The sequence below is a fragment of the Engystomops pustulosus genome, chromosome 3, assembly GCF_040894005.1.
Source record: "Engystomops pustulosus chromosome 3, aEngPut4.maternal, whole genome shotgun sequence".
In the NCBI taxonomy this organism is placed as follows: Eukaryota; Metazoa; Chordata; class Amphibia; order Anura; family Leptodactylidae; genus Engystomops; species Engystomops pustulosus.
The window spans coordinates 136,745,247-136,758,799 of NC_092413.1; the positions used below are offsets into that span (position 1 = coordinate 136,745,247).

Genomic DNA, 13,553 nt, shown 5'->3' on the forward strand with positions numbered 1-13,553 from the left:
TTCTCTGCCCATCATTACCAGCAATCTGACCCTCACTTGGTGTATTTAGCAGTGGACATGCACTGTGCTGGAAAATGAAGATCTCCTCACCATTTCACACACCCTCAGTGGGCATCGTCACGTGGCTATGAGGTCAATCACACGCCAGTAGGTAGGGAAAACATAGACAAAGGCAAAAAAAATTTGGAAAAAGATTTTAGTAGTGGGATTTAAGCTGGGACTCTTCTCAACAAAGGCATAGAGGGGAATATGAGTATGGTTTATTGTGCCTGTTCTTGATGTCAGGTTCTCTTTAAGTTATTTTCTCACTCATTCATAGTGCTAGAACTAGAACAAAACACATTCTCACAGCATCCAACAAAAAAAACCAAAGTCTTGTAATTGGAACAATATGTAAGTGCAACATTGCTGCTGACAGCTTGATGCCAGTAATGTTTTATGGCAGTGATGGCGAACCTATGGCACTGGTGCCAGAGGTGGCACTCTGAGCCCTTTCTGTGGGCACTCAAGCCATCACCAGAGATGACTCCTGGTATCTTCCTGCAGTCTTAGACAGCCCAGGACTTGCTGTGCACAGAGCTATTTTAAAGTGACAGCTCTACCTGGGACTATTTTCTGCTATATTGGTGCCTCAGGGTGCTTGTATCAATGAAAGCTGTGACAGAGAAGGGAGTATAAATCACAAATTACATTTCTGTGTTGGCACTTTGCGATAAATAAGCGGGTCTATGTTGTAGTTTGGGCACTCAGTCTCTAAAAGGTTCACCATCACTGTTTTATGGTATCACATCCATCAGCCTATCTAATTTAAAGCTGTAACTGGTGTTTTATTCTTGTTATTTTTCCCTTCAATTCCCTGGCTATCATTTACTACTGGTCATACATAAATAGCATATATAAAAACGTTACAGATATCTGCTATGCAATCATTATCAAAAGACAGTACTACATTGCGGTAAATTTATAAATCTGTTTACAACATAATCCTGTCTAATATGGCTCGAGTCACAATTCTTTTCTACTGTAATCCACGCATGAATGAACCTCTCATCCTGTGGGCCACATACGATGGCTTAGGCCATGTTAATGAATGTTACGTCTGTATATAACCTTCACTGGCATAAAAATAGAGGTTTTTCATCATTTTGTGCAAACTTCACATTAAGAATTTCACAAAATCTCAGTCCAGTGATAGCGTGGCATGCATTGTGGGGTCACATATGTAGATACATTTGGCCAGTGGCACCGTGCTGGTTCTGTGAAAACTGGGCCGAGTGTTGTTGGATTCCATGGATCAAGCTTAGTTCTGGAGATGGGAATCCACACATCACAATAAAATATGATGCATGGAATCCCTGCCTTCCAGTGGATTATCAGCTCTGAACTGTTCTATGAAATGTGCTCATGAAATCCAACCAGCACACCATCTGGTTTCTGAAAAAATGAGCCCATTTGTGTGCTGCCAGTCTAAAGGTATCCTGTGATAACAAATACCCTGCCCCCCAGTGTCTCAAAAGGTCTGCAATGTAGATTTGATTTACCATATTTTTGGACTATAAGGCACACCAGATTATAAGGCGCACCTGCTAAAACATCTAGGTTCATCTATAAGGCGCACTGGATTATGAGGCACACCTGATTATAAGGATGAATGACCAGCAGATGGCAGACCTGTGCACAGTTCAAGGCAGCTGTTGACTGTAAGTACGGTCATATATAAGGCGAACTGGACTATAAGTCGCAGAAAATCAAAGGTTTTTTTGTGTGCTTTAAGATCAGAAAATACGGTAAATACTTATAGCAAATTATTATAAATGATTTTTTGTGATGGAGTTTTCATATATTTTTCAAACAGCTTTTAAATTGTTCCTAACTTGTCACATTACAGAGAAACACACTTCTTACAAAAATGTGTACAACGTATCACCTGAATGAAGAAGCACATGCAAATACTGCAGATATAACAACATTTGGTTTTAGAAATTTACTTGCAGAAACATCTTCCATCAGTCTGCTGCATCTAATTTCACTCTCCAAGGCTAGCTATGGTTGTTTGGTTCTTTGCTGGCATAAAGCTACATCCTTGAATTTTCATACTTTCCAGATGCTAAGTATTAAAAATACATTTCTTGTTGTATTTCTCTTCCTGCAAGTTTATATGCACAGCTAAACACTTATGAAAGAGTATTTAATGTGTTCTTATGAGATTGATGGGAATCTGAAACAGATTTTAATGAATTCAATGGATGTAGGTAAGTGCGGTATAACTGACACAGTGACACTTCTGTACTTTTTTACCCAGTGATATAGCTCTTGTCTTCCCAATCTAACCAGGGAAATAATTCTGTAATGAAACCAAATGTATGTCCTGTTGCCAAAGTTGCTATTAATATGTCATCAAAAGATAACATAACATGTGAAGGAGCAACCTATACCAATAGTATCATTTCTAATATGTGATTTTACCTTTGCTAATGAAATTTATACAAACTGTATATATTTATACTGTTTAAAAAAATGTACACAATATTAATCAATTTATTGATTTATGTAAAAAAAATTGTGTTATGTCACTAGTCAAGCAAATGACAATGACATACATATGGAAACCTGGTGCAATTTTAATGAAATGTAAGTACCGTAAGTACATCATATCAGTAAATGATTACAGAATATTTCAAAGTTTTTCATGACAAATCTGTATTTATGTTGCTCACTTATTAATGAAACATTTATTAATGAATGATTTTCTGTTTGCGCTATAGAATCTGTTTGTCCAACAAGAATTCCAGTGGCAGCTCGAGATGAGAAAGGTTTTGACCTACTTTTAGGTTTGGGGATGAATAAGAAAAATGCAAAAAAAGTTGAGGGTTCCATTCGTTCAACTAAAGCTTATGAAGTGACTTCACAAATTGATCTATCAGAGTTCACAAGGTAAAGTATTTCTAACTATAATCATGTTTCTGCATTATGGAAAACATGGACAAATGTTAAAAAGACATCTCAGTTTTATGCAGTCCAATTTCTACAGGAATATAAAATAAAGCACGGTGCTATGCGGTTTGCCTTTACAAACATTTGTGAAAGACTGCTTCATTAAAATGTCCATTAAATTTGAAAATAGTACTGCAATAGGATTCAAAATGTGGGAAATTTCTTCCACATGTAAAATTCAGAGGGTTGTAAACACTCACTTAACTCTAAAGAAAATCTACCATCAAGGTCAAGCATCAAAAAGTCAGGGACACATCACTCATTTTCTTGTATTTGTTATCCATGACCACCTTCCTTCTAAAATCAACTTTTAAAATTATGCTTATGGGGCTGCAGCATAGAAGGTCTTTGGGAACTGTCCCCTCTGGGAGGTAGCCCTTCAGGCATTTAGATTTAAGAAGGAAGGAGGCTGTGGATGACACATATAAGAAGATCATCAGAGAAATAGAAAAATAGTCGGCACTCACCATTTTTCTTTAAAAATACTTTTTCTTTTATTTCATACCGTTTAAAAAATGTTCTGTTTCACAGGGAGAGACATCTGACAGCAGGAAAAAAAGTGAGGGTTGGAGGGACAAATCGTTTCGCGCTAACCTAGCGCTTCATCTTGCCCCCCAGAGAAACAAATGGACTCTCTATAAAATATTACTGTTAACCCTACATGCTAGAGGGTAACACAAAAAATTGAGGATACAAGCAGTGCCCCTATATCCCTTCTGTCGTCTTCCAGTGATACATATAAGAAGATGACCTCTTAACATTAGTGACCAGGCTCATTTGTGCCTTGATTGCCAAGCGCTATCTTTCAAAACTGGCTTCTGGTAATAACTTTACAACAATTTTACTTGGTGATTTTCCCCTGGTGATTTTGAGAAATTTGAAAAAAAATTGCCATTCTCAAAATTCTAAATTTCCTGCTTTGCAATGGAATCATTTTTTTAAATGCTCTTTAGTTTCATTACAGTTCTAGCAAGATTATCATCAAGCAACATTTTTTTTTGTTTTCAATAAAATTTCAGACTTAATTTCTTTATTTCTACAGTACAGGGGGTTTGAAAATCCAATTAATAGACACCTCCACAAGTCCCCCTTTATTAAAAACCCCACTGCTCAAATAAAAGAGTAATGAAGCTTGATAACTCTTTTAGTATTTTACAAAGTAGAGGCTTTAATTTTCACATTTTGTCATTTGTATGTTCATTTAGCAGAATAAAACCAGAAAATGTATCGAAGAGTTTATCAAGCAGTTTCTCTAGGGCACAGACCCAGCCCACGTGTGGATGTTACCTGCTGATTGGGCACACAATGGGAAAGGAATGAACTTTTCAAAAGAAGATTTTGATGGAATCATTTCCTGGTGCCATGGCTGTAGGATCTAAAGAGTTAACCACCAGCAGCCAATTCCTACCTGGCTCCGCAGCTGGCATAGCACTAGCAGTGGGTAGGGAGGTCTCCTTCCAGGATCTTGATTATAGGGTGAATCCTGCACTGCCTTTTTTACCTCCTGGTAGAAACTTTGCGGGGTAATTAGAAGGTAAAAAGGCAGCACAGTGTTGGCAAGTGGTTAATAACCTCTAAGCCTTCTCTAGATCAACAATCTGCTCAAAAATGTGGTACCAAAAGCTTTCTGGAACAGGTTTCAATCAATGCCAAGAATTAGACTCTGAAACAACTTAGTTTGCAAGTACCAACAGAATGTCATCTGCCTGATTGTTTGAGACAACTATGGGCAGTCTTTGGGGAGGTACATTTCTGTCCCTGCTTTGGTGTTCTCCATTAAAAAAAAGTCCATAAAAGAATGTTCAAGTATGTTTGAAGTAAAAGAACTTTACTTGGCTTACCTGAGCCAGAGAACAAAGAGTTTAGTTGAGGTCCCAGAATGTGTTCTCAGAGAAATGGAAGATGTTCAGTGCAAGTAGTGTGTTTTGTGTGTGTGTGTGGGGCACATCCTAAGGACATTAATATTAAAGCCCGGGAAAAACATTCATCCCCACAACATTGGATGACTAATACTTACCATTGTACTCTCCTGAGTTACTGAATGTGTTTGAAAAGCATGATTATGTTTTTATCTTCTAGAAATGTTTTCCCAGAAGGTCTTCCGCCATCATATGTCTTTGTGTCCACTCAGAGATTTAAAATAAAAAAGAAATGGGATTTGTGGAGAATAGTTGCACTTGATGGCTCAGTACAAACTGCTGTTTCACTGACTGGAGAGGATAAAACACTGTCCTTTACTACAACCAGCATAACAAATGAAAGACAAACTGTAAAGTTTATTACACCTGGAGTGAAGGTAACTAAAAGCAATAGATTTAGATTTCAAATTGAATGATTTAATTTATTTATTACTTTTTGCATTTTAATTGTCAAAGTCCCATTAATTTCCTGTTATCAGTAACTGTCAGGGCAGTTTCTAGGTAATTTGTTGTATAGGGCGAGTCTACCCCCCCACTATACAGTATATGTATCCAATACAATGCCCCAGTAAATAGGTATCCAGAACACATCCCCCAGTATATAGGTATACAGCACACTGCCCCCAGCAAATAGGTATCCAGAAACCTGCCTCCCCCAGTATATAGGTAGCCAGAACAATCCCCCAGTATATAAGTAGCCAGCACACTGCATCCCCACCAATATATAGCTAGTATAGCAGCACACTGCACCTCCTAGTTTATAGGTAGCCAGCACATGCCTCCGCCAGTATAAAGGAATCCAGAACATTGCAGCCCCCGGTATATAGGTAGCCAGAACACTTCTTCCACCCCACCCACTATATAGGTAGCCAGCACAATGCAGCTCCCCTCCCGGTATACAGGTAGCCAGCACAATGTCCCCAGCACATAAAAAAATAAAGTGCACACATATATTTATATGTATTTTTACATGTATTCAGCACCCCAAAATGAATAAATACATGCAATCCCCCTTTTAATTCATATTATGAAGCCTGTAATAAATATAAATAGATATTGTACCCCTGCATGTGCCCCTGTGGCCTTCTATTAAATATGATTCTCCCTTAAAGAACATATCCAGTGAGTTTTGGATGCAGGAGCAATGACTGACACCATTGATAGCAGGCTGTATACCACTAAAGCATCACCCCTACAGCAGCTTAAAAAGATGATAAAAATCCGCCTCCCCCAGTATATAAATATGCATCGCACTGTCCCCAATATATAGGTATCCAGCACACTTCACCTTCCAGCATCTAGGTAGCCAACACATTGTACCTCCTATTATATTGGTAGCCAGTGCACTGCAACCGAACTATATAGGAATCCAGTACACTGCCCCTCCCATGATATTGGTAGCCACAACACTACCCCCCATTATAAAGGTATCCATCACACTTCACCCCCCAGTATATAGGTAGCCATCACACTGCACTCCCCAGTGTATAGGTAGCCATTATACTATGCCCCCTAGGTATTTAGCTCATGGCAGTCCCATTATATAGGTAACCAAGACACTGCATCCCAGTGAATAGGTAGCCAACACACTGCACCACCTAGTATATAGGTAACCAGCACACTGAACCTGCCTCCATCAGTATATAGGTAGCCAGAACACACTCCCAAGTATATAGGTAGCCAGCACACTGCAGCCTCCCAGTATATACCTAGTCAGCACATGCCTTCCCCCCATATATAGGTAGCCAGCACACTGAACCCCACAGTATATCGGTAGCCAGCACACTGCACCCCCCAGTATATAGGTAGCAAGCACACTGCACTCTTCTTTCCTAGTATATATGTAACCAGCACATGCCTTCCCTAGTATATTGGTAGCCAGCATACTGCATCCCTCCAGTAAATAGGTAGCCAGCACACTATCCCCAGCACATTAAAAAATTAACTCAACTCCCAGCATTCACCATGGTTTCTTTTCTCCATCTTCTTCAGCAGTAGTGCAGACAGAGCCAGTTCTGTATGTTCTGCCCACACAAACACTATAAATTGGTGCCTCATGATGTCATAGTGTGCGTGCTGGCAGAGCATTTGCAGCTGGCTCTGCCTGCACTACTGCTGAAGAGTAGCCACAAGGAGTGATGGAAGGTGAATACTTAGTTTAATTTTTTTTAAATTAAGAAAAAGAAGACTCTGTCTTATGGTCCCAAAAATTAATTCCTGGAATTATTTTGTTACATCAAGAACATTTCCTTCTTGTCTGTCCTGCAATCCCCATTGTAACCTACTATACCCTTACAGGCATTAAAGATCTGCACTTTACATGCAAATACACAGTACATGAAAGTAGGTTGAAGTCTATACGGTTGTTCAAAATGATAATACTTCACAATGAGCAGAAAAATGGGAATGTAATTTCAAAATTTAGCCACTGACATTTTCCCAGACAAGTATTTTTTTTTATTTAAGTATAACTGGACAGAGAAATTATTCAGATGAATTTGTGTCTTATGTTTGATGTTATGAAATTTTCTAGACACAGCACTGAGGAACACTTACTGTGTTAGCTCATCATGGTTCTCCATGAGAACCCATCCTCTCAGTTAGTGGTGTTACTTTCCTACGGTTAGCATGCACTGCACATGCTAACTGTAGGATGCTAATGGGCAAGTAGCTATGATGGTGTGGATAAGGCAAAGAAGATGGGGGGTTCTCAGAGGAGAACCTCTATGCTAATGTGTTTTTAAAGAGGACCTGTCACCCAATTTATCGGCACTAGGAGCTGCTTACTAAAGTGTTAGAGTGATAGTGTTACCGGAAACCTCCGGTAACGCTATCAAAACTGCGGCGGGGTACAATGTAATTGTCGGACAGCTCGCAAAGCTGTCCGACGTATTCTTGAGGGGGCGGGACAGTCACTGCCGGGCTTTTGGTGCTGGCGGGGCGGGCCAGGGAAGAGGCAGCGCCTCGGACCGCCCCCTCATGAATACATCGGACAGCTTTGCAAGCTGACCGAAGATTACACTGTACTCCGCCGCAGTGTTTGATAGCGTTACCGGAGGTTTCCAGTAGCGCTATCACTTTAACACTGTGGCGTTTGATCAAGCACCAGGAGCTGCTTACTTTAGTAAGCAGCTCCTAGTGCCGAAAATTTAGGTGACATTTAGGTAAATATAGCATGACTTTTGGGAAAATAACAACATTTTCGCCTCTGTAACAGAAATTATTTGATGAAGATTGGCACCAGATAAGACTTTTAGTAACAGAAGAGGATGCAACTTTGTATATTGATGACAAAGAAATTGAGACAAGACGACTACTACCTGTTATAGGCATCTATATCAGTGGGCAGACGCAAATTGGAAAATACTCTGGAAGAGAAGAAACTGTTCAGGTAATTGTGTAATTTCTATGTACATATCTACATAGGGGATGAGGATACATGGGAATCAGCAGCTCCGCACTCATTAGACATGGAGATCAAGACAGCTGTTTATTGAGTGATCCACTCATTTCATACTTTGTGTTGTTTGATCAGTTCAGTACACAAGAGCACTTTTAAAGCCTTCATAGCTCAAACATTGCAAACAATGCTTTTAAGGGGGTTTTCCCACAAAGAAAAGTTAGGCCCTATCCACGGGATAGGGCCTAACTTGCTTTTCAGTAGGGGTCTCAGTACTGAGAGCCTACAGATCACGAAAACATTGGGTCTGATGGTGTCTCACGTACCTCTGTCGGACCCCTTGTTGCTTTGTCAGATTAATGAAGCAGATGGTCGAGGATAGGGCCTTAATTTTCTTTGTGGGAAAATCCTTTTAAGATTGCTATGGCAGTCATTTTGTCTTTTGCTTAGAACCTTCCCAATAATTGAATTTAATAGAAAATAAATTCTCCAAATAGTTCTAATTAATGGTTATACTGAATAATGGACTTCACATGAGTTATGTCATAGACAAATGATAAGCAGAATCTGTAAGAGTATAGTTTGTAGTCCAACTGGTGATTTACAAGGGAAAATAAAAAAGTCTATGTTCTCGAAATCCTGAGTTATTATTCAGCCCTGCTGCCTGGCAGTTTATGTGAGCATGAAAATATTAGGACCTGTGGGACATCGGACTCTCTTGTGTGAAAAAGTTGCATCTGTTTTACAGATGTGAGATGTACCTACAGTTTAATTTTGAAAGTCAAATATACTGACACAGCAAAAAGCAAATGCAAGGAACTTCTTCATATACACTTTTTATTCCCCTCCAATAAATCCCAATATTAAAGGGGTTTTTCCACGAAAAAAAAATTCTTACATTTCTATCCCCTAGTGATGTTAACACAATAAAGATCATTTTAACTCTTTACTTTACAATTATACCCAGTCTTATTGCTGTTTTACCTCTTATCTCTCCCTCAGCTGCTCAATGCAAAATCCCAGGGTGTGGGTGGGGCCTCTCTGAGCAGACACATTATTACCCACCTAGTTCTGTGGTGTGACAATGTGGTTAGATTATTAGGGTATAGGGTTTATATGCACTGTGTACTAACACAGTGACACATAGAAGGAGAATTGAGACAGATCAGAGATTCATGACATGATTACACAGAGGCTGATAGACCATTACACTGTTACACTGTGAGCCCTGCTACATCTCACAGATATGTGTCTGCCTCCCCCTTTCCCCGCATCACTTATCTGCTTGTAGATTGTAGTTTTCCGCTTCTCTCTCTGCTCACCATGTGCTGACAGAATGTGAATCAGTCAGTGTCTCTGAGCTCCATGTAGAGAGCGTGGCTACAGCCACTCAGCAGAGACAGAGAAATCTCATCTGCACTATCTCATCCAAGGTGGCGTCAAACCCAAAGTCACAAGTTACTGGGCCGTGTCTAGGGGCAACTGAAAATGTGTACACCAGGACTGATAGAGACAGGTTGGACTTAAATTTGGGAAATGCTGCATTTTTGTTAATAACAGTGAATTGGAGAATGTCTTAGTTTGTTATCCTCAGTACAAATCAGAAACTTGTCTTTGTGGAAATACCCCTTTAACTGCATTGATGTCTCAGAAGAGAAAGTTTACTCTCCACTTAATTTATTGCTAAACTTACTTGCTGTCACAAAGAAGCCAGAAGTTTATAACAGAATACACATTTTAGAGTAGTGGCATTGTGGATGCTTTTATATTCACAGCCCAATGTTATCAAATTAAATTATGTTCAGTTGTCCCTGAACAATTTCCAAAAAAATGCTGATTTGTAATGTAAGTAGCCTGAAGGTTACTATAACCAGTCTTAAACATATTATTTTAAAACATGTGTGAATACTTTAACATGCCCCTAAAAACCACAATCCTGAATGTGATATCCTGTGGGTTCCATTATAGGAGATTTGCAGGGTTATAAAATATTCACTTTTAAGTGGTGTTTTTCTCTTGGAATATCCCGTTATGTTTTATTGCTTAATGTGACGCGTAAAAATCTTACATAATGGTTTGCAAACATATTCTCATATAATCTATCTGCTGGTTAACACAGAAAAGTTAAAGACAGACATCATTTTCCTTTATTAGTTTCTAGACAATACAAAATCAATTTTATATTTATACATATTTACTTTAACATAGTAATATCTATGTATCTATTTATACACTACTCACAAAAAATGAATATTTGGCTTTTGGGTGAAATTAAAGTAGGTCATTTAAGTAGAAGCATTTAATGTTGATTCACAATCTCAAACAATTTATTCAAACAAAAACCAACGACAAGGGTTGGTATTACCTCACAAAAAATGTCAATGTCTCAATAGCTTGTCATATGGCCTTGAGCATCAATTACATTTTAACAACAAAGCCGCCTAATTGTCTGCTGAGGCATGGCATCCTGCAATCTGGTCATTGAGGTTCAGGAGTACAGTTACATGAGTCTACAGGGTGACTCACAAAATCCCATGTTTCACTGTCAGTCTGTTGCTGGCAGTCTCTTTGAGTGACTGTGTCAACGTCAGTTTCTTTCAGTGACTGTCTGTTGCTGACAGTCTCTTTCAGCGACTGTCTGTCACTGGCAGTTTCATTTAAGTGACTGTCTGTAGCCGCCACTCTCATTCCAGTGACCATCTGTCACCAGCTGTCTCATTTCACTGGCTGTCTATTAGTGCCACTCTCATTTCACCGGCTGTCTGTCAGCGCCACTCTCATTCCAGTAACTGGCAGTCACTGGCAGTCTCTTTCATTGACTGTCTCCCGCAGTCTCTTTCAGTGACTGTTTGTCGCCGGTAGTCTCTTTCAGTGACTGTCTGTCACCACACTCTCATTTTAGTCTGTCGCTTTCAACTGCCACAGCAGCATCAGACAATGGCTCCTGTATATGATGGGCAATAAGTGGATTTTGGAAAGCATGCAGTGAAAATTTCATTTCAAACCTTGTAACCTTATAACATTCCTTGAGTAACAGGCAGTGACTTTGCATAATGTGCTGATTGTAAATGTGATTGTGCAGATTCCTTTAGTGGACATACTTACTTACATACATACACACACATACATTCAGCATATAAAGAAATGCAGTTTTCTACATTTTCAGCTCAAAGAAGATAGCCTCTATATAAAAAATATATCAAAATGCACCTCAAGACAAAACTTGAATAGGCAATTTATGTGACTTTGTCTTTGGCTTAACCTGCTAGATATTTAATTGTGTTAAGGATATTGTCAATCATAAATCTGCCATGACAAAATCTGTGCACCTAACTATTATGTTGCAGCAGAGATGTAACAAGCAAAATTGAGGTGAGGCCAACATCTATATGGACATAACAGGCTCAGGTGCTCTGTTTGCAAGTGTGTGGTCAATGGAGATAGTGATAACTAGAGATGAGCGAACACTAAAATGCTCGGGTGCTCATTATTCGGTAGGAACTTTTCCCGATGCTCGAGTGCTCGTACCGAATAACGAGCCCCATTAAAGTCAATGGGAGACCCAAGCATTTTTTGATAAAATAGAACATTAAAAGAACAGTGCATAATAAAATATTCCACATGTTTCCAGATGTTTTAATTGTTAGAATACATTGAAAAACACTATTCTTCACTTTACAGGTGTTCGTGCGTGTCTCCCGCTAAGTTAGGAGATGTGCACCGAACATCTGGATGTGAAGAATAGTGTTCTTTCAATGTGTTCTGCACTTAAATGCTCCTGTGTTCACTGTTTTCACAGTTTTTATTCTATTCTTCACTTTGCAGGTTTTCGCGCGTGTCTTCCGATAATGTCGGAGATGTGCGCGCACATCAGCAATGTGAAGAATAGTGTTATTTGAATGTGTTCTGCACTTAAATGTTCGTGTTTTTTTTACTGTTTTTAATGTTTTTATTCTATTCTTCACATTGCTGATGTGCGCGCACATCTCCGACATTATCGGAAGACACGTGCGAACACCTGCAGTGTGAAGAATAGAATAAAAACAGTGAAAACAGTGAACACAGGAGCATTTACCATATATACTCAAGTATAAGCCTAGTTTTTTTGTGCTGAAAACCCAAACTCGGTTTATACTCGAGTAAAAAAAAATAGGTTTTACCAGGTTTTTGTGGTAAAATTAGGGGCCTCGGCTTATACTTGGGTCGGCTTATACTCGAGTATATACGGTAATTGCAGAACACATTGAAAGAACACTATTCTTCACATTCCAGATGTTCCAAACATCTCCGAACTTAACGGGAGACAAGCACGAACACCTGGAAAGTGAAGAATAGTGTTTTTTCAATGTATTCTAACAATTAAAACATCTGGAAACATGTGGAATATTTTATTTTGCAATAAAAATACTTTTCTTCACTTTATTTTATTAATTTAATGCTCGATTTCGAGCAGCCGAGATACTCATCCGAGTAACGAGCCGGTCCGAGTATGCTAATACTCGACCGAGCAGTATACTCGGACGAGTATACTCGCTCATCTCTAGTGATAACCCATTTCTTTTGCCATGGGAACATGGGATTTCATGGTCTCACAAAAGAGCCCCAATTTTTTTTTAAAGAAATGGCTCATTACTAATATTATGTATTATATTGCTATCAATAAGTAGAAATGACATATTGAATATTGCATGTATCATCTTCAAGTCTGTAAAGTTTTCAGTATTCTTATACCTACTTATCAGCAAGCAGAGCTTACCGTATGGGATATCAGATTCAAAGGGACTACAGTATGCAGCGTAGACAAATAAAAACCAGCTGCTGCACAATATTATGGAAATTCACTCACATTATATGCAAATCTCTGCCAGTCGATGACAGACACTTAAAACAGCACATGAAAACATTAGAAGTTGCATTAGGCTGAATTTTCTCTGTTAAAGAACTGTATTCAACCTTATCAATACAGAGGCCCCTTGGAAGGCAGCAAAAATGGCTTGGCAGGCTAAAGTGTGATTTGAAAGCATCATGTTTATGAGCATGTTACAAGCCTTTGAGTAGAAGAGGCACTGAAGTTTAAAAGTTATTAGCGCCAGAAGTTGGCAAAATGAAGAATTTCTTTTTGTACAGGAGGTTTTAATTTGTATAAATGTATGAAAACATTATAAAACCTATATAAATTTGGTATCCCCGTTATTGTACTGACACAAAGAATAAAGCACACGTGTCATTTGGGACACACA

The 13,553-nt window shown here is 38.9% G+C and overlaps 1 protein-coding gene across 1 annotated transcript in view; it reads left to right on the forward strand.

Moving 5' to 3' along the window:
• Nucleotides 1–13,553, forward strand: part of COL21A1 (collagen type XXI alpha 1 chain) — a 235,518-nt gene that overhangs the window by 149,563 nt on the left and 72,402 nt on the right. Inside the window, exons 6-8 of the mRNA XM_072142258.1 lie at nt 2,766–2,934; nt 5,074–5,290; nt 8,131–8,304. Coding sequence (XP_071998359.1) covers nt 2,766–2,934; nt 5,074–5,290; nt 8,131–8,304 — 560 coding nt within the window. The remainder of the gene's footprint in view (nt 1–2,765; nt 2,935–5,073; nt 5,291–8,130; nt 8,305–13,553) is intronic.